Source organism: Erythrolamprus reginae, chromosome 1, assembly GCF_031021105.1.
Source record: "Erythrolamprus reginae isolate rEryReg1 chromosome 1, rEryReg1.hap1, whole genome shotgun sequence".
Classification (NCBI taxonomy): domain Eukaryota; kingdom Metazoa; phylum Chordata; class Lepidosauria; order Squamata; family Dipsadidae; genus Erythrolamprus; species Erythrolamprus reginae.
The window spans coordinates 8,080,367-8,102,618 of record NC_091950.1 but is presented as its reverse complement, the minus strand read 5'-3'; the positions used below and the strand labels follow the sequence as shown (position 1 = coordinate 8,102,618).

The following is a 22,252-nucleotide window of genomic DNA, read 5'->3' as shown; positions in this document are numbered from 1 at the left end:
CATCATTTATTAGAAATTTTACCACATTCGAAATATGTCTTAAAGATAAATATAAATGAGGCCAATCCTGCGTTAGTTAGAAATTTTTGTTTTTTACTATATTTTCTCTACAATTCAGATGGGGCCTCAGTAGGATAATGTAGCATTTCGGGAAAAAGATACAACCCAAGAGAGCAGCTCCAGAGGACAAAATAGAGAAGATCTCCACAGCCACCATGGATTTCCCTTTAGTGCTCAGATAGGTGGGGAAGAAAGTAATCCAAACACTGCAAAAGACCAGCATGCTAAAAGTAATGTACTTGGCTTCATTAAAGCTATCCGGCAATTTCCTAGCCAGAAAGGCCATTGACAAACTAATGAAGGCCAAAAAACCTAGGTAGGAAAGGACTATGTAAAACATTAAAGCTGAGTCTTGCTTACATTCCAAGATAGTCTCTCCAAATAAGGAGTGGAAGTGCAAGCTGGGAAAAGGGGGAGAGTTTCCCAGCCAAATGGCACAAAAAACTGCTTGGATCAGGGGACAGCCTAAGACAATGGAGTTGGTTAAGGTTTTTCCTAATAGTTTCTTTGTCTTGTTCCCTGGTTTGGTGGCCATGAAGGCCAGAACCACCATGACCGTTTTTGCCAACACAGAGGAAACTGCAATGGAAAAGAGAATGGCAAAGGCAGATTGTTGGAAGAGACAGGTGATCTTGCCTGGTTGACCAATGAAGAGGAAGGAGCAGAGAAAGCAGAGCAGGAGGGAGACCAGGAGGATGTAGGTGAGGTCTCGGTTGTTGGCCTTGACAATTGGTGTGTCATGGTGTTTATGGAAAATCACCAGGACTGCAGAAGTGATCACAGAAAGAAAAAGAGCAAGAAAAACTAAAACGTATCCCAGGGAGTCTTGATAGGAAAGGAAGTGGATCTTCTTGGCAATACACTGGTCCCGGTCCTTGTTGGGATATTGATCTTCTGGACAGGGTTCACAGTGATCTGCATCTGAAATCAAAAGTCTCTGTCTAAGGCAGGGGGTGTCAAAGTCAAGACTATGGCCTGCATTCAGCCCACAAAGTTGTCAGATCTGGCCTGCAGAGCCATCCTAGAAAATATAAGGGGTCAACCCATGTCACTTCTGTCCACTCTATCCAATGCAAACATTGGGCCTGAATTGCTTTGGCTCCACCTAACCAAAGTGAAGAGGAAGCATTGCACTAGCATGGCTTTGGCCTGGTCTACCCAATGGGAAGGGGAAACATAGCCGAAGTTTGGGGAGTGGTGTCAAAAGATGGCCGCTCCCATGCATTTGGCCATGCCTGACAACCCATCAAAATCAACCACAACCCTGATGCAGCTTTTAGTGAAATTGACACTCCTGGTCTAAGGATGTCTTGAACAACTATTTGCATTATCCTGAGGACTGACTAGCCAGAGACAAGGATTTGTTCACTTCAAGATATCTATTCACTGTTAACCTCATGAATAATTTTAGTCTGAGATTGCCTGTTTCTCCCACCTACTTTGTAATGGAACCAACAGAAGACTGGTTTTATGTATTTATTGTATGTATGTATGTATGTATGTATGTATGTATGTATGTATGTATTTATTTATTTATTTATTTATTTAGTCTGTCTGTCTGTCTGTCTGTCTGTCTGTCTGTCTGTCTGTCTGTCTGTCTGTCTATCTATCTATCTATCTATCTATCTATCTATCTATCTATCTATCTATCTATTTATTAAATTTGTATGCTGCCCCTCTCCGTAGACTCGGGGCAGCTCACAACAACAATAGAAAACAGTTCATAACAAATCTAATAATTTTAACGATGAAAAAAGAAAACATTAAAATCTCCATTATTAAAACATACATACACATAGACATACCATACTTAAATTGTATAGGCCCGGGGGAGATGACTCAATTCCCCCATGCCTGATGGCAAAGGTGGGTTTTAAGGAGTTTACAAAAGGCAGGGAGGGTGGGGGCAGTTCTAATCTCTGGGGGAAGCTGGTTCCAGAGGGTCGGGGCCACCACAGAGAAGACTCTTCCCCTGGGGCCTGCCAAACAACATTGTTTAGTCAACATTACCTGGAGAAGGCCAACTCTGTGGGATCTAATCGGTTGCTGGGATTCATGCAGCAGAGGTCCAGGATTGGTCCAGCATTGTCCAGGAATGCTGCTGCTTTCTTTGTGTCTACTTTGTCCCTGCCTGCTTTCTACTTCAAATCTCATTTACACATTTTTGCTCCCTCCTGCTCTATGAAAGCGACATAAATAGATGGATCTCCTCTTTCTCTGGCAGGTCTGTTTCCTCAGAGATTGATAGTGTGGATAGGAGAAGCACATGCTAAATCAGGGGTGTCAAACTCAATTTCATTGAGGGCCACATCAGGACTGTGGTCCACCTCAGGGGGATGGGTGGGCATGGTCAACTGGGTGGGTATAGCTAGCTTGATGCCATTCACTGGGCATGGCTGAATGTGTGGTCATAGCTGACTGGATGTCTCTGGCCACCTTTTGACACCACTGCCCAAACTGCTGACATCGTGACATCAGATCGTGCAGAATGCAGCTGCGAGAGCAGTCATGGGCTTCCCGAGGTATGCCCATGTTACACCAACACTCCGCAGTCTGCATTGGTTGCCGATCAATTTCCGGTCACAATTCAAAGTGTTGGTTATGACCTATAAAGCCCTTCATGGCATCGGACCAGAATATCTCCGAGACCGCCTTCTGCTGCACGAATCCCAGCGACCGATTAGGCCCCACAGAGTTGGCCTTCTCCGGGTACCGTCAACTAAACAATGTTGTTTGGCGGGCCCCAGGGGAAGAGCCTTCTCTGTGGCAGTCCCGACTCTCTGGAACCAACTCCCCGCAGAGATTAGAACTGCCCCCACACTCCTTGCCTTTTGTAAACTCCTTAAACCCCACCTTTGTTGTAAATCATGGGGGAACTGAGATATCTCCCCCGGGCCTATATAATTTATGTATGGTATGTTTGTAGGTATGTCTGCTTAAGAATGGTTTTTTTTAACTATTTTAAATTGTAAATTATTAGATTTGTCAGGAACTGTTTTTATTGTGTTGTGAGCCACCCCGAGTCTATGGAGAGGGGCGGCATACAAATCTAATAAATAAATAAGTAAGTAAGTAAGTAAGTAAGTAAGTAAGTAAGTAAGTAAGTAAGAAGCAAGTAAGTAAGTAAGTAAATAAATAAATAAATAAATAAATAAATAAATAAATAACCAAACAAACAAACAAACAAATAAATAAAATGTTTCCTCTTCCAATTGGGTAGACTGGACCGAAGCAATGCGGGTTGACTCCTTACATTTTCTATCATAGCCTCATAATCTGGATCTGATCCCCCATGGGCCTTGTGTTTCACACCAGTGCTCTAAATGGTTAAGAATTAAAGCATGGACTATCTCAGGAAATGTTTGAAAGTTGGTTTCCTCTAAAACCAACTTCCTTGAAAATAAGACCCTGTCTTATAATTTTGCCACCAAAAAGGCACAATGTCTTATTTTCAGAAGGAAAGTCATGCGCTGATTCGCCTCACTTGCACGTATCATCCCGGCTTTCTTTTCAATGCCAGAGGCTTTCAGAAACCTCTTCAGCTTTGGAGAGTTGCAACCAGTCCTTGCACACCTCCACTCATTTCTTCTGCAGTGAGAAAGGCTTTCCTGAAAGCCTCTTTAGCTGATAAAAGTGCTCTGCATCTGGAGTTCTTGTAGCAGCTACAGGGGCTGAGGGATGTGAGGCCTGGCTGCAAATATCCAAAGTTAAATAGTAGGGTAACTCCATCCCCAGCCCTCATCACAACCCTAGCTACATTTTTACCAATGCCACCTGGAATGAGCCTGGAAGATTTACATGTGAAGTCTTGCCTACCTGTCTGATTAGAAATGGTGCCTTCTGGACAAGGATCACACTGGTAGCAGCAAACCTGCTCACCCTTTGGAACTCTTTTCCTCTCTCCTGCATGGCACCTCTTTGTGCTACACCTGGCTAAGGGCACCTCCTAAAAGAGAAAAGAGAAATATTTATTTATTTATTTATTTATTTTGTTTTGTCAAGTGAAGATATGATAATATTAAGATAGGGGCCACCTTCTGCAGCACGAATCCCAGCGACCAGTTAGGTCCCATCAACTAAACAATCCCGCTTGGTGGGACCCAGGGGAAGAACCTTCTCTGTGGCGGCCCCGGCCCTCTGGAACCAACCAGGGTGGTGCAGCAGGTAGAGTGCAGTACTGCAGGCCACTGAAGCTGGCTTGTAGATCTGAAGATCAGCGGTTCAAATCTCATCACCGGCTCAAGGTTGACTCAGCCTTCCATCCTTCCGAGGTAGGTAAAATGAGGACCCGGATTGTGGGGGCAATAGCCTAGCTCTGTTAAAAAAGTGCTATTGCTAACATGTTGTAAGCCGCCCTGAGTCTAAGGAGAAGGGCGGCATAATAAATAAATAAGTAAATAAGTAAATAAGTAAATAAGTAAATAAGTAAATAAGTAAATAAGTAAATAAGTAAATAAGTAAATAAGTAAATAAGTAAATAAGTAAATAAGTAAATAAGTAAATAAGTAAATAAGTAAATAAGTAAATAAGTAAATAAGTAAATAAGTAAATAAGTAAATAAGTAAATAAGTAAATAAGTAAATAAGTAAATAAGTAAATAAGTAAATAAGTAAATAAGTAAATAAGTAAATAAGTAAATAAGTAAATAAGTAAATAAGTAAATAAGTAAATAAGTAAATAAGTAAATAAGTAAATAAGTAAATAAGTAAATAAGTAAATAAGTAAATAAGTAAATAAGTAAATAAGTAAATAAGTAAATAAATATTAAAAGTCAAAAATTTGAAAAAAAAAGAGTATTAGAAATAAAAATAATCAAATACATGCAACTAGTAAAGAAGCTTGCACATCCCTTACAGACCTCTTAGAAATTGGGAGAGGTCAATAGTGGATAGTCTAAGGGTAAAGTTATGGGGGTTAGGAGATGATACTACAGAGTCTGGTAGTGAGTTCCATGCATCAACTACTCAGTTACTACTCAGTTACTGAAGTCGTATTTTCTGCAGTCAAGTTTGGAGTGGTTTACATTAAATCTGTTGTGTGCTCTTGTGTTGTTGTGATTGAAGCTGAAGTAGTTATTGACAGGAAGGATGTTGAAGCATATTGTTAGTACATGGTACTCAGCTATTTTGGAGTTACCAAAGGTATTTTAACTGTAAAGATGTAATATGTCTTTAAGAGTTTTTGCTGGATTGGCGCCAGCACCATTCCCTGTGGGGGGAGTTTACTTTCAGATATTATTATTATTATTATTATTATTATTATTATTATTATTATTATTATTATTAATTAGATTTTTATGCCACCCCTCTCTGTAGACTCGGGGTGGCTCACAGCAATAATAAAAACAATGTACAACAAACCTAATATAAATATCTAAAAACCCTTATTTAAAAAGCAAGACATACACACAAACATACCATGCATAAAATATATAGGCCTTGGGGAGATGTCTCAATTCCCCCATGCCTGACGGCAGAGGTGGGTTTAAAGGAGTTTATGAAAGGCAAGGAGGGTGAGGGCAATCCTAATCTCTGGAGGGAGCTAGTTCCAGAGGGTCGGGGCTGCCACAGAGAAGGCTCTTCCCCTGGATCCCGCCAGATGACATTGTTTAGTCGACGGGATCCAGAAAAAGCCAACTCTGTGGGACCTAACTGGTTGCTGGGATTCGTGCGGCAGAAGGCGGTCCCGGAGATATTCTAGTCCGATGCCATGAAGGGCCTTATAGTTCATAACTAACACTGTGACCAGAAACTTATCGGCAACCAGTGCAGACTGCGGAGTGTTGGTGTAACATGGGCATACCTAGGGAAGCCCATGATTGCTCTCGCAGCTGCATTTCACACGATCTGAAGATTCCGAACACTGTTCAAAGGTAGCCCCATGTAGAGAGCATTACAGTAGTCAAACCGTGAGGTGTTGAGGGCATGAGTGACTGTGAGCAGTGATTCCTGGTCTAGGTAGGGCCGCAAATGGTGCACCAGGTGAACCTGGGCAAACGCCCCCCTCGCCACAACTGAAAGATGGTTCTCTAATGTAAGCTGTGGATCGAGAAGGACGCCCATGTTGCAGACTCTCTCTGAGGGGGTCAGTAAATCCCCCCAGGTAATGGACGGACAGATGGAATTGTCCTTGGGAGGCAAAACCCACAGCCACTCTGTTAGAGACTGGACGGTAGTTGTTAAGAATGGCTGGATCCAGGGAAGGCTTCTTGTGGAGGGGGCGCACAAGTGCCTCCTTGTAGGGAGCCGGGAAAACCCCCCTCCGCAGGGCTGTTGACACGCAGCTGGGAGGCAGGTACGTGAGCAACATACTCACCTGAACCCCCAAATCCAACTTCACCCGTAGGGACTCACAACCTGCAATCTCTGGAGCAACGAGTCTACGTAGGCAAAGGCTCTCCCTGGCTATAATAGCCAATCCTCCCCCCCTTCTCTGGGGTCGAGGGTGATGCCATACCTCAAACCCGTCTGGGCAAATTTCAGTGAGAGGAACTCCTCCCTCTGGGCCCAGCCACGTTTCAGTCACACATGCCAGGTTGGCCTCCTTCTCCAGGATCAAATCTTGCTGAACCTTGTGAGCTTTCCAGTAGAAGTCTTCCCTCATGCTCCTTTGCTCAGAATTGTATCTTGGAAAACAGTCAGACCCCTTTCCTCCTCTAATTATCCAAGCAATGAACTTGCTACATTCATTCCTTTTCCCATTCCCATATTCTCTTCCTTATTCCTACTTCTATGTTTAGATTCTGTTCTAAAGAAATAGTTTGGCAGCATGTACCAGAAATCAGGAACAACTCCTGAGGAATTCAGGCTACTGGCATTTCTGACACACCAATGGATGTGGGAGATCAGAACTGGGATTGGCCTGCAGAGGAAGGATTGTGGTGGAACTACAGCATTTCTAAAGGAAGAACCCTGAGGCTACAACCGACCAGCAGCGGTCCATGGAAATCACTGTTGTTTGCTGTAATTGCATCCCACATTTCAAGCAGAATATGTTTCCAAGCCTAAGCCTTTGTGGAATGATACAAATTAAACATCAAATAAGTAGATGCAAAGCAGTTTTTCCACCAAATGACTGTCATAATTTCTGATTCAGTTGATAATTTTTCCAGTTAGAAAGATGTTCTGCATGTCAGGAAGATAATAACTATTTCCCTAAATTCATAACATTTCGTGGCATCTCACCTTTGTGGCCCAGATGATTCCATCAGATTTAATGGTGAAACCATGGCCTGGAGGAGCCTCAGGATTTACTTGCCCAACCTTCATGGGGACAAAAGACGCATTGGGGAAGAAAACCCAGTTGAGAAGATCAAAACGAGCAGATGCCAGTCCATCTTCTAAGAACGAGACTTCATCTCCAGCACTGTTGTTGAACTGCACATTCTTCATATAGGCAAGAATCTGAAAGAACGGAAACCTTCAGAAATTGGAGTATTTGTCCTAGAGCTATAAATGAGACATCTTGGCTTCCATCATAACTTGTTGGCCATCTTAAGAAGAAGAGTTTATGTCTGAAAACTTAGAGCTCTTGGAGGAGATCTGAAGAATCAAGAGTAATGCTAAATACTTAACTCTGAAATTACAAATAGTTCCCTTTATTATTGGGCATCATTTCTAACTCCTTTTTTATCAAAATACAAGACACAGAAAAATTTTAGTTCCAGACCCCAAATTTAATGTTTGGGTTTTCCCGCTTGTGATACTTGGCTACCTGCAGTTTCAAATACTTACTTTGGCCCAAGGTCTTGTTAATAGACAAATTAATTTTAGAAATGAATAAATGATTTCTATCACAACCATGGAAAATTCCACTGACTTTGTCTAGTTCATAGATAAAGGCAGCATAATGCAGGAATTAATTTTGGCCAACTGGGCCATGTGGAATGAAGCATCTGATCTGCTTTGTCACTTCACTATTCAGAGAGCCCATTTGGACTTGTCTGAGTCTTGCTGAGTGGTGTGGTTGACATAGAAATATAGAATATCAGAGGTTTTCTAGTCCAACCCCCTCTTTAAGCAGGAGACCCTCTACCATTTCAGACAAGTGGTTGTCCTGTCTCATCTTAGATGGGGCAGCCACAACTTCTAAAGGCAAACCACTTCCCTGAATGTTTGCATTGTGAAATTTCTCCTTAGTTCTAGGGTGCTTCTCTCCTTGGTTAGTTGCCATCCATTCCACACAGAGAGGCGGCATACAAATATAATAAATCTAAATGATGATGATGATGATGATAATGATGATGATGATGAAGAAGAAGCTATAATGACACAGCAAGCTGAGTAGTACAACAAATGGAAAATTAAGCAAAAAGGGTAGGGTCACACAATCCATAGAAACATAAACCAAAGTTAAAACAAATTTAGTGTATTATTACAAGTTGGATTTAGGGCACATTTCTTCATTATAAGATTTCAACTGGCCTGCTGAAATGTGTTGCACAATCACAGCCAGATTACTATCCTGCTTTGGGCTGACATCTCTATCTTGGAATGATCACCACCTGAAAATTGGCTAACTGTTGAAGGCTATTCAGGACTTTATAAAGGTCTTTCTTCAATTAAATTTATGGACCACTGGTTTGTTTTACTTCTCTTTTCCCCTTCTACCCTCTTTCAAAAAATATCCGTCTTAATTTTTTTAAATAGTTGCTATTTGAACACCTTTTGAGATTAAATTAAATTAAATTGTGTCAACCCCTAACCCCCAACATTTCTCCCTTAGACTCTCCACGATTGACCTCTCCAGGTTCCCAAGAGGCCAGTAAGGGGCGTACATAAGTGTACTGGTGTGCCTTTGGTCCCCTGTCCAATTGTCTTTCCTTTCTTTCACCTATCTTATATATTCTCTTCCTTTCATATATCCTCTCCTCTAAGTTCACTTTTACCCTCATATATATTACCACATGTCTATTTTTCTTCCTATTTATTTGTGTATTCGACAAATAAGTAAGTAAGTAAGTAAGTAAGTAAGTAAGTAAGTAAGTAAGTAAGTAAGTAAGTAAGTAAGTAAGTAAGTAAGTAAGTAAGTAAATAAATAAATGATATGGGAACATGTTTATGTTTATGTTTATTTAGATTTGTATGCCGCCCCTCTCCGCAGACTCGGGGCGGCTCACAACAAAGTGCAAAAAGACAATTTATAACAAATCTAAATTTCTACTAAAACATTTAAAACCCCATTTCTAAACACGCATACATACACACATACCATTCATAAATTGTATATGCCCGGGGGAGACATTGAATTGAAGAATTACTAGGGAGCAATCACATAGGGATAATCACATAGGGAGCTTCCTCTTTAAGCATCTGTGGACTGAATTACAAGCCATAGTAATTACCTGCCATGACTGGACTTTTGAGACCTTCTTTTCAAGCCTTATCATGGTGGGTCGAACTCTGGATTCACACACTGCATGTAAAGCATATGCCAGAGCATAAACGGCATTGTAGATATTGTAACTTTAATCTGTCATTCTTGTTTGAAAAGTGTAATTGGGCAGATTCTGCACATCCTCCTTTCCTGTACATTGTTTTTCCCCCTTTTGAGGGATCATTCCTGATTTATGGATATTGCAGCCAAAGACATGTTCCAACCATACAGGAAGAAAGACATCTCCTTGTGGCTTCAAGGGGTCTAAATACAGGAGGAAGTGGCTGAATTCTAAGACATCCCCAGTGTGGTCCCTGAAATGCAGAGCTCCATGGAGAGGCTTTATATATTTCAATGTTCTTTCAGTGTCATCAATACAAAGTTTCCAATGAGAAGTGAAGATCCAAACTTTCCTAAATGATATCTTTTTGATTTTTTCAAAAAAAGCCATAGCTCCCTGTAGACTGCTAGTAACAGTGGAGTCTCCAAAGAGAATAAACACTTCAATTTTAGACCATTTTGTGAAAATGTGAAGTAATTGATTGAATGCCATTGTTAAATCATTTGATTTCAACCTTTTAGTGAAGGCCAGGCAGATCTCCTTCTCCTTCAGCATTGGCATTAGAGCTGAGATGAAACGTTCTCCATTGTCATCTTCAGGGGCCAGAAGCCCAACCCAGTTCCACTGGAAATACAGGAGCAGCTGGACTAAAACCACATACTGAGGAGATTCCTTGGGATTATTTATTTATTTTATTTATTACTTGGATTTGTATGCCGCCCCTCTCCGAAGACTCGGGGCGGCTCACAACATGTAAAAGACAAATCATAAGTAATCAACAATTTAAAATTTTAAAGATTTAAAAAACCCCACAAACTAACAGACTCACACACAAGCATACCATATATATAAATTCCATACCATATATATAAATACCATATATATAAATTAATCCGGAAGAAGGAAGGATAAACTCTTCTCCCTCCCTGAGAGAAGTCAAAGCCAACACTGAGCTGGAAAAAAGGAGAAAGTAAAGTATTTCAAACACACAGTAAAGTTTTGTGGTGACTTTATGGGTCACCACTGTGTGATTTATGACCCTAACAGTCATGCTGATTCTCTTTTTATTTTTATTTTATTTATTTTTTTATGCCGCCCTTCTCCTTAGACTCAGGGCAGCTTACAACATGTTAGCAATAGCACTTTTATTTTAACAGAAGTAGGCTATTGCCCTCACAATCCGGGTCCTCATTTTACCCACCTCGGAAGGATAGAAGGCTGAGTCAACCTTGAGCCGGTGATGAGATTTGAACCGCTGACCTTCAGATCTACAAGTCAGCTTCAGTGGCCTGCAGTACAGCACTCTACCTGCTGTGCCACCCCGGCTCATTGAGTGGCTCTTTGAGTGGCAAGCTTAATGGGCTACTTTTTTAAGGAATTCAACTGGTTTGTACCAGTTCAGGAGAAAGTGCAAGAGAGGTTCCCCCTCTCCCTTCAGTTAATAGCTCTATCCTGGACAGACATGCAAGAATAAATGTGAATACTTAATTGTGATAACAAAACTGTAGGAATGCAATCAGCACATACAGATTACAGAATAGGAGAGTTGGAAGGGACCTTGTAGGTCATTTAGTCGAACCCTTTGCCCAAGCAGGAGACTCTACACCATTACTGACAAATAGCAGTCCAATCTCTTCTTGAAACCCTCCAGCTCCCACAATATTCTGTTCCATTGGTTGATTGTTCTCACTATCATAAAATTCCTGCTTATTTTTAGGTTGAATATCTCCTTTTCCTGAGAGGATTAGGCCAGGGAAGAGGTTTCAATTTTTTTTTTAATTTTTAAAATTTAAATACATATATACACACAACACATGAAACAAAAATAAAACTTTTGAAAAGAAAATTGGATGAATGTTTAGCAAATCGATATAACTGTACTCATATTCCATTAAATATCACTTTTAAAATACTTACAAGAAACCAGTTTTAAAAAAAATAAACAATAATAATAATTTATATAAGTAATCTTATATCTCTATTTTTCCATTATACAATTTGTCACCAAGTAATAGTTCTTTATAATTGTTAATTGCATGTACAATACTGTAATCACTTTTTCTAGCCATCAATAAGACATATCCCAGCATTTATAGAATTCAGACTCCTCCTTATTTTTTATTTCCAGTATTAATTTATCTATCTCTGCACATGTTGTAATTTTCTCTATTATCTCCTCCTCCTGTGACACCATTTCATTTTTCCAGTGTTGTGCAAAATTAAACTGAGACAATAATATAATTAGGATCAATTAATATAAAATCAGTTCTTAAATCAGTAGTTCAAAATTCATCAGTCAATCAATCAATCCAGGTCAGGATGATAATAATGTCTTTAATAAGTCCTTCTTTAAGTCTGTTGTGTTATAAAATCTTCCACTAGGGGCGCAGTTCTTCAATGTTGTTCAATACAGAAGATGGAAGTGGGGGGAGGAAGGGGGGAGATGACAAAGCAACGATCTTAACATTTGCTAATACCCCCAGTTTAATTGGCCTTGATGGTCTTCGGCAGTTCAGTTCCCATTGTTCACTCTCCCCCAACTCTGTCCACTCTGTTCTTTTGATAGATAGAAACGTTGGCCTCCATTGGGGTCAGAACAAAAGTCAAGGATTATCTGTCTGACCAGTGCACTCGTTTAGAAGCAGATCAGCAGATCAGGAGTCCATTTTGAAGCTCCATAGAAAACATCTAGGGGGAAAGGCAGGTTGTCCTCGACTTACAACGGTTCATTTACAGACCGTTCGAAGTTGCAACGGTCCTGAAAAAAGTGACTTATGCCCCCTCTTCACATTTAGGACCTTCGCAGCAGCCCGATGATTGCAGGATCAAAACCTGGCTGCCATTTCATATTTATGACCGTTGCTGTGTGCCCTGAGGTCACGTGACCCCCTTTTGTTTCTAGCCGATCCACGCCGCTCAGACATTATACTTTTCCACCCACACTGAAAAAAAATTAGAGGGAACATTGGCTGTGGCTAGAGTCAATTTTTTATTTCTCTCCCACGTCTGCTGTCATTCATCTAACTCTATGTTGTATCCAAAATTCTGGTCCCATTTTTCCATATTTACCTTTGTTTTTCCCTTTTCTATCTTTTGGGCCAATAAATAATGATATAATTTCTGAATTGATTTTTCCTATGTTCCTAGCAGTAATTTATCTAATATCCATTCCTTCTCAATTCCTGGTTCTTTCTTTTCCTTGTCGCATTCTAATTTAATTCCTTTGTTCTTTAATTCTGTTCTTGTTTTAATATTCCCATCATCTTTAATATTTTTATATTTTACTATTTTGCCCAGTTTTCTAAAATTTGGATGGACAAAAGCTTCCAATGGTGAGAACCAATTTGGGATGCCCCATATATCTGTCTTATTATTTTTAGTCAGACATTCAACAGTGAATTTCTGATTTAATGGTTTGTAAAATATCTATGCATTTTGGATCTCTTATCCCATAAAAAGGAATGCCATCCTGATTGTAAAACATGACCCTCTAAGTCTAGTAACCTGGTATTGTCTAATTGGATCCAATCTTTAATCCATGTAAATAAAGAAGCATTATAGTACTCTTTCCAATCTGGTAAACCAAGACTGCCATCCTCTTGTGCTTCCTGTAGATATTTAAGCTCGATTCTGGGTTTTTTGTGTTGCCATATGAATTTGCTAACTAAACTATTCAAGTTTGTAAAGTATTGTTGTTTTAATTTTATGGGTATAGTTTGGAATAAAAAAAGAATTTTAGGTAATATGTTCCTTTTAATTGTCGTGATTCTTCCCATAAGAGAGAGTTGAATTTTCCCCCATTTGTTTAAATCTTTTTAATTTTTCCATTTAATTTATCATAATTATCTGTTTTTAATGTTAGACATTCTGCTGTTAAATTTTATCCTTTTTTAAATCTGAATATTTAACTTTGCAGTCAATCCTTTTTTTGATCCTCCCTCATATTTGTAATTATCATTTTGGTTGTTTGCTTGTTTATTTTTAATCCTGCTGCATTCCCAAATTTTTCTAATATATCCAGTAATTTCAGACCCGATTCCATTGGGTCTTCAAAAATGAAGACAAGTTCATCTGGAAAGGCCTGTAGTTTGTATGTTTCCTTTTTGATTCTTAAACCTTTCATTAGCTCGTTACTTCTAATTATTTTGGTGAGTGCTTCTACAGTTAAAATAAATAGAAGGGGTGAAAGTGGGCACATTTGTCTCATATCTCATGTTTATAGAAACATAGAAACATAGAAACATAGAAGACTGACGGCAGAAAAAGACCTCATGGTCCATCTAGTCTGCCCTTATACTATTTCCTGTATTTTATCTTACAATGGATATATGTTTATCCCAGGCATGTTTAAATTCGGTTACTGTGGATTTACCAACCACGTCTGCTGGAAGTTTGTTCCAAGGATCTACTACTCTTTCAGTAAAATAATATTTTCTCATGTTGCCTTTGATCTTTCCCCCAACTAAATCTAAGTAATAAATAAAATAAATAATAAACTAACTTCAGATTGTGTCCCCTTGTTCTTGTGTTCACTTTCCTGTTAAAAACACTTCCCTCCTGAACCCTATTTAACCCTTTAACATATTTAAATGTTTCGATCATGTCCCCCCTTTTCCTTCTGTCTTCCAGACTATACAGATTGAGTTCATTAAGTCTTTCCTGATACGTTTTATACTTAAGACCTTCCACCATTCTTGTAGCCCGTCTTTGGACCCGTTCAATTTTGTCAATATCTTTTTGTAGGTGAGGTCTCCAGAACTGAACACAGTACTCCAAATGTGGTCTCACCAGCGCTCTATATAAGGGGATCACAATCTCCCTCTTCCTGCTTGTTATACCTCTAGCTATGCAGCCAAGCATCCTACTTGCCTTTCCTACCGCCCGACCACACTGCTCACCCATTTTGAGACTGTCAGAAATCACTACCCCTAAATCCTTCTCTTCTGAAGTTTTTGCTAACACAGAACTGCCAATGCAATACTCAGATTGAGGATTCCTTTTCCCCAAGTGCATTATTTTACATTTGGAAACATTAAACTGCAGTTTCCATTGCTTTGACCATTTATCTAGTAACGCTAAATCATTTACCATATTACAGACCCCTCCAGGAATATCAACCCTATTGCACACTTTAGAGTCATCGGCAAATAGGCAAACCTTCCCTACCAAACCTTCCCCTATGTCACTCACAAACATATTAAAAAGAATAGGACCCAGAACAGACCCTTGTGGCACACCGCTTGTAACCTGTCTCTGCTCAGAATACTCGCCATTAACAATAACTCTCTGATGTCTATGCTTCAGCCAGCTTGAAATCCACTGAACTATCCAGGGATTAAGTCCAATCTTCACTAATTTATCTATCAGCTCTTTATGTGGAACCGTATCAAAGGCTTTGCTGAAGTCCAGATAGGCAATATCCACCTATTTTGATCCTGCATTTTGAGCATTTAAGAGTTAGTACTAGACTGTAAAGCTTTCAAATTATCGTGTAATTGTGTTGCTGTGTGTGATGGAGTACTCACAATTTCTGAAGGCAAGCAATTTCATTGGTTGATTGGTCTCATCTTAGGAATTTCTTAAAGTCTAAAATTCCCTCTCTGGTTAATTCCATCTGTTCTTTCTTGTCATGTGCTTTGGAAAATAGTTTGACCCACCTCATTTTTGCAGGAACCCCTGAAATTTGTAGTTTGTATTGGTAAACTACAAATACAAAATTTGTAGTTTGACCCACCTCGTTTTGTAGGAGCTCCTCAACTCCCAGAGTCCTTTGGGAGTTGGGTGGCATATAAATCCAAATAATAAACAAACAAACAAACAAACAAAAACAAACAAACAATTTCCTGACATAACAATTAATCAGTGGGACAAAGTTTTAAGAAAGAGACCAGATAACATTTGATTTCACTAAAAGAGTAGTAGATCCTTGGAACAAACTTCCAGCAGACGTGGTTGGTAAATCCACAGTAACTGAATTTAAACATGCCTGGGATAAACATATATCCATTGTAAGATAAAATACAGGAAATTGTATAAGGGCAGACTAGATGGACCATGAGGTCTTTTTCTGCCATCAGTCTTCTATGTTTCTATGTTTCTAGATAACCATTTGTCTAGGTAGTATAGGGTTTTCTACCTAAGTAGGGGGTTGACCTCGAAGACCTCAGAGACCTTTCAGCTTCTATTCTGTTCTATTCTATTCTGTTCTGTTGTTCTGTTCTGTTCTATTCTGATCTATTCTATTCTATATATTGGAACAGTGCTATTTTATTGCTCAATTTTATTGTGAGTTGGACTAAAGAGAAATATCCTAAGGGTGAGACCAATCAAGTTGGCTATGACCAGCCAGTCGCACGACCACCCAGCCACACACCCAGAACCAGTTGCTAAATCATTTGAATCCTACCGTGTTTCCCCGATAGTAAGACCCCCCCGATTGTAAGACATATGGGGGGTTTCAGAGGGGTCGGCTTATATAAGCCATACCCCGAAAGTAAGACATATGTCTTACTTTCGGGGAAACACGGTACTAAAAGCGAGGGAGCAGTTCGCAGCGCCCTGGCGGCGGTTCCCTCCGCTTTGACGGCGCTGGTCCGCTCGCTCGTCCCCGCAACCGACCCGTTTCCCCGACACACGTCTGGAGGGGAGGAGCCGCTCTGCGCAGTTGGGCAGCCCCACCTGCCTGCCGGAAAGGAGGCGGACGAAGGAGGGCGCAGCTCCGCCCGCCCGCTCGCTTCTACAACTTCGGACCAGCGCCGTCCTTCGCCTCGCATTTCCGGGTTGGCGAGCCTGGATTGTTTTTCCTGCGAGCGCTGGTCCCCGCTAAGCCTTCTGCGCCTGACTCTGCGAGGCGAGAGGGAAGAAGGAGAAGCGCTTCTCCTTCTTCCCTCTCGCCTCGCCGAGTGAGGCTTCGGACCAGCGCCGTCCTTCGCCTCGCATTTCCGGGTTGGCGAGCCTGGATTGTTTTTCCTGCGAGCGCTGGTCCCCGCTAAGCCTTCTGCGCCTGACTCTGCGAGGCGAGAGGGAAGAAGGAGAAGCGCTTCTCCTTCTTCCCTCTCGCCTCGCAGAGTCAGGCGCAGAAGGCTTAGCGGGGACCAGCGCTCGCAGGAAAAACAATCCAGGCTCGCCAACCCGGAAATGCGAGGCGAAGGACGGCGCTGGTCCGAAGTTGTAGAAGCGAGCCGAGCGGGCGGCCGGAGCTGCGCCCTCCTTCGCCCGCCTCCTTTCTGGCAGGCAGGTGGGGCTGCCCAACTGCGCAGAGCGGCTCCTCCCCTCCAGACGCGTGTCGGGGAAGCGGGTCGGTTGCGGGAACGAGCGAGCGGACCAGCGCCGTCAAAGCGGAGGGAACCGAGCAGATCAGCTGCTGGGCGGCCTCCCTGGGTCTTCCCGACTTCACCCTGTCAATTTGGTTAGTGGAGGCGGGAAACGGCAGGGGGGGGTATGTAAGACATACCCCGAAAGTAAGACCTAGTGGGGCTTTTGCGGGTAAAAAGATAGTAAGACACTGTCTTACTATCGGGGAAACACGGTACCACTGGAGAGCCACCAGCAGTGGTGGGCTACTGCTCGGCTGGGGGAGGAACGCAGTGGGGTAGCAAAAATGGAGCTCCACCCCAGAGCACCCAATTTGCATTGAAAGATGTTGAAAGAAAATACAGGGTGACCTGCATAAGCCACGCGCATAGTGCGGTAGTAAAAATTTTGGTAGCCCTTCACTGACCACCCGGTACACATTTTAATTGGTCGGGGTACGTTAGAAGAAAAGAGAAGGAACCATAAACCTGATACAGGGAATAAATGGCACTAAAACAATAGCTACTATTTTATCAAATATAAACAGAGTCAGAAGCTCATAATATGACCTCTCTCACACACAAAAAGCTGCTTTTGCCTTCTGTGTACATTGATGATACTTGTCTATTCCATATTGTATCTTGGGGTGCTCTCTTACCTGTGGAACCTTATAAATGCTGAAGATGGAGTCCATCAGCCTTGAGAATTTGGCATTGAGACCACCAATGACAGACAGCAGAATGTCCTTCCGATCACATTTGTAACCTGGAACCACTTGGCCTCGTGATGAGAGCATGGAGAAGCTGTTTAAGGAAATAAATATCTCAACTTGGAAATGTTCATAGGTGTGGAAGCCAAGGGTGATATTTGGGAGCAGAAGAAAGTCCTTATTGACCTGAGAGACAGCAAACATCAATGCAAGGAACTGCTGGTAGTTACTGGGGGTGAACCTGTAGTGAGTAAAACATTGGGGAACGTTACAGGAAAGCTAATGTTTGCTGGTAGAATTTTCTACACTGTTTCAGGGGGCAGAGATTTTGGAGACAGGTAATTTCATTGGTTTTAGGTACTTTTAATGGATCTCCCTTGACTACCCTTAGATGACTTTGTGAGAAAGGAGACAAGCCTTTCTATAGGTATAACGGACTGTTTTATACTCTCTATCATCCCTGACATGTTCACTTTGCTCCAGTGGCTGCTTCCCTTTCATACTAATGATTTTGGGTATCTTTTGAAGCAGCTTCTACAGGTGTGGTAAACATTGATGACCACAAGACCAAGGTGGGGGGGGGTCACCTCATATATTTACTTGAGGCCATTTTTCATGAAAAATTCCAACACTGGGAGTGATTTTTGTAACTCCTGAACACTGGAAGAGGATTGAATTTTTATTTGAGTTTTCCACCACAAGTTACTATCAACATAAATGTTGTAACTGAACTTCTTCACTAGGCCAGCACAGCTTTTAATGTAGTGATCATCTTTAAGTTTGTTTTTTACTTTTTATCTTGAGTAGATTTAGAATTCCAGCATCTGTTAAGAGCATACTACTTTATTGATAAAAGCACAATAGGTTGTACTTACACTAGGACAAGAGAAAGTACTAGAAGTATTCCTAAATGTAGTACTAGAATTTAAAATGAAGAGAACATTTATTTGCACGTTTCTCCTCCATGTGAAACTTACACTTTATGTACAATAAGATTCAATGTATTAAAGACTGGGATAAGAGGTATTAATGTGGTTCCGAAGGGCAAATTCCCACCAATAATGAAATCACCAGGCCTATAGTAGTTTTCATCCAAGTCCATAAAATCCCTGAACACACAAATGGTTTGCACCTTCTTCACTGTAGCTGGAGCCAGGAGCCAGAAGAATATCGGTATCAGCAGTAGCATCATTCTTTCCTGGTCTTTCTTATCACCTTCCCTCCTAGAACAGAAATGAAGCTTTATGCAGAATCTGATCTGAAGGTTGCTCCTCAAATCTCACTGCAAATTTAACAGATGAGACACTGCCTGTGTCATCTGGATGGCCACAGAGCAAATTTATATGAACAATGTATCCTCTTACCTGTGTTTGGCCTGTGACCAAAGAGGCAATGAAGGCATGTGAGTCTCTTCAACATCACGAGTTAAGATGTTTGCAAGAGCAGCTAAAGTGTCTTATCCTGTCCCCATTTGGAGAATTCAGAGGTACTTTTTAAGGAAGGTTTCATCTTGATATGTTATTGTGTCCATAAATCCACGGGGGATACATGAAGAATGACTGTACTTCAGATAATTGCAAGGAACAGCCAGTGTCCTACCCACGTAGCAACAGCTTCTCTTCATGCAGCAGAATGGGGGGGAGGGGGACATGTTTGTGTCTCTTATTGTAATTCATACAGCAGATGGAGTCATAGGGAAGCTTTGTAATTGACAGATGAAACTAAATCCCTGAGTAGAAGATGGATTTTGGCTTATGCCATAGTTGGGTCAAATAATAGCGTGCCAATAGGGTAGAAGGCAGAAATGTAATTTTAGAAAGTGTCTCAGAGAAGATACTAAGTCAGGGGTGTCAAACCCACATCATCATGGTAGCATAATGTGATGTATCAGGACTTTATGCTAAACTAGATGTGGGCATGGACAACATGTGACACATTCAGCTTGCAGACTGGGAGTTTAGCAGTCTTGCACTAAGTGCTTTTGATATAGCCTAAGGGTAGCAGATTGTTTTTCAGGAATCTTTTTTGGTCTACAGACATGATGCTCCCCATGTTGCTCAGACTCTGTTTTTGAAGATTCACAGAGCCAGTTGGGGTCATTGATACGTCCCAGCCTGCCTGTTGCACAGCAACCTTCATGTCTCCAATAACTATGGGGTTCCTCAGACTAATGGTCGTGTGGGATGTCAATGTGCTATCCTTGGGGTAGGTATCTCACCATGGCCATCATAATTCATTGCTCAACTCAAACACAGTGATGACAAACCCAACATGGTTTTCTTGCCAAAGCAAGTAGCAATATAATCTGAGGGGGAGCTATCCTTGTCCCCTGTGTCCTGGCCATACCAAGTCCTTATGTCTTTCACATTCTCTTATGCTGCCCCTCTCTACAGGAAGATTAGATCTATTTGACCGGTCCACTCTTAGTGACTAATAAACATGATAGGGTTCTGTTCTGTCGGGCTCTCTGATAGACTCCTCCCAAAAATTCACAGGTACAAATTTCAGACACACACACGTTTGAAAATTCAAAACAATGTTCTTTATAATGAAAATTCACTTAAACCAAGCCCTCTTTTGGTATAGCAAAGAGCATTCGTCTCCAAACAAACTGGTAATTTGTACAAGTCCCTTATCAGTTCTGTGATACTTAGCTTGCAGCTGTGAGGCAATTCATAGTCCTTCTTCTTTCACAAAGTGAAACACACTTTGCTCTGGTTTAGTTTCAAAGTGGGGAAAAATCAGCACACAAAAGGTCAAAGTCAGTAAAGCAGTCACGAAACACAACAATCAGGTAATCCTCCACAATGGCCAAACCCACAGGCTGCTATTTATAGCAGCCTCACTAATTACCACAGCCCGATCCAACCACAGGTGGCCTCATTTACTTTGATAATAATCTCTCAGTTGTTGTTGCCTATGCATCGCTCTCTGCATGCGTGGCTGTATCATTAACTCTTGTTCTGAATCCAAGGAGGAGCTAAATAATTTTTTTATTTTTTTATTATTTAGATTTGTATGCCGCCCCTCTCCACAGACTGATCTCCTTCTGAGCTGTCTGCCCCACTGTCCTCCTCTCTGTCACTCATGTCTTCTTGGTCAGAGGAGCCTTCATCAGCAGATTCCACCGGGGGCAAAACAGGCCTGCAGCATGTGGATGTCTCCCCCACATCCACAGTCCTTGGGGCAGGAGCTGGGCCAGAGCTAACCACAACAGGTTCCAAATAGAATTGAGAATTATACCTGAGGTTCTTCTGCCTGGTCCTTTTGAAATCTATTGTCTCTGAAGTTCATAGTCCAAATCACAACCAAGAGTTCAAGAAACAGAATCAAGGAAAGCTGGGAAGGGGTATATCATAACAAGCAGGTGTTCCCAACAAACACACTTTCCTTCAGGGTCTAGCTAACTCACTCTTTGCCAGGTGGACCCTGTGAAGAGGGACATGGCTGGGTCCCCACAAGAAGCTTTGCTGGCCTCCTCTATGCTTTCTTTGGCTCTGCTGCCCTTGTCCATGTACCACGTTGGTGAGACAGCTGCTCCTCATCAAAAGTGCTCTTGAGTTTGTCATTTGTCTTGACCTGCTGCAGCTGCTTTGCTCCTGGAGGAAACTACCATCTGCCCCTCCCCCAGTGCCACACAACCCAGGGATTACCTCGTACTCAGCCACTGGACTCCACATTTTTTGGAGGGGACTGTGCCTTCATCGGATGGTTCCAGTTCCAATTCTGGTCCAATGCCCTACATGGCATTGGACCAGAGTACCTCTGGAACCGCCTGCTACCGCACGAATCCCAGCAGCCGATAAGGTCCCACAGAGTTGGCCTTCTCTGGATCCCGTCGACTAAACAATGTCGTCTGGTGGGCCCCAGGGGAAGAGCCTTCTCTGTGGCGGCCCCGGCCCTCTGGAATCAACTCCCCCCGGAGATTAGAACTGCTCCCACACTCCTTGTCTTCCGTAAACTACTTAAGACCCACCTATACCGCCAGGCAGGGGGGATTTGAGACATCTTTTCCCCAGGCTTATTATAATTTATGTTTGGCATGTATGTGCTGTTTGGTTTTTAATTATGATAGGGTTTTTAGTTTTTTAATATTAGATTTGTGCCATTATAATATTGTTTTTATCGTTGTTATGAGCCGCCCCGAGTCTTCGGAGAGGGGCGGCATACAAATCTAATAAATTATTATTAATTATTATTATTATTAACTCCTTTTCCACCTCTGAACTAAAATGTGACGAAGCCTCGACAACTACTAAGACCTTGGATAGAATTGCTCACATGCAATCTCCCTTGGTTCATTTCTCCCACCCTGTGATTTATGGAAGAATTGAGGGAGCTGAAGAAGGTTGAAAGACATCTAGAGAAATGTTTGGATAAGATGAGGGATGACTCTGACTCAACGTGTGCTAGAGTTGCTATTCAGGCCTACCTCCTGGTACTACTAGATGTGAAATGTCAATACTTCTCCATTCTTATTGTATTTCTTCTTACACTGAGTGCCACTCCATGGCTTTAAAAAAAAAAAGCTTATGTGGGTAAGAGTCATGTGTAGGTTTACCTTTTAGCTAAGGGCGAGTTCTCACTGCCAGTTCGCTTCCCCCCATGCTGCATGAGCATGTGTGCATGTGCAGTGCTGAAAATCCAAGCTTCTTTGCACGTGAAGGAGCCAAAAATAAGATGGTGGCACCACCAAGTATTGTGGTCAACCAGCATTCTCTGCCGGTTCAGAAAGCGAGGGGAAATTCCCACTA

At 41.6% G+C, this 22,252-nt stretch overlaps 1 protein-coding gene across 1 annotated transcript; it reads right to left on the bottom strand.

Annotated features, from left to right (window-relative positions):
- Window positions 1–76: 76 nt before the first annotated feature.
- Window positions 77–9,448, bottom strand: LOC139156921 (vomeronasal type-2 receptor 26-like). Its single transcript, XM_070733149.1, has 4 exons — window positions 9,404–9,448; window positions 7,245–7,463; window positions 3,877–4,006; window positions 77–1,035 (listed from the first exon to the last, which is right to left on the bottom strand). Exons 1-4 carry the CDS (start codon window positions 9,446–9,448, stop codon window positions 77–79), a joined length of 1,353 nt encoding a protein of 450 aa, XP_070589250.1.
- Between the last annotated feature and the right edge of the window lie 12,804 nt (window positions 9,449–22,252).

Coding starts and splice junctions, on each gene's coding strand:
- LOC139156921 (XM_070733149.1), bottom strand. CDS start 9,448: ATGATAAGGCTTGAAAAGAAGGTCTCAAAAGTCCAGTCATGGCAG. Junction 7,464..9,403: donor CAAAAGTCCAGTCATGGCAG/GTAATTACTATG, acceptor CCGTTCTTTCAG/ATTCTTGCCTATATGAAGAA. Junction 1,036..3,876: donor CACCATTTCTAATCAGACAG/GTAGGCAAGACT, acceptor GGCTGAATGCAG/GCCATAGTCTTGACTTTGAC.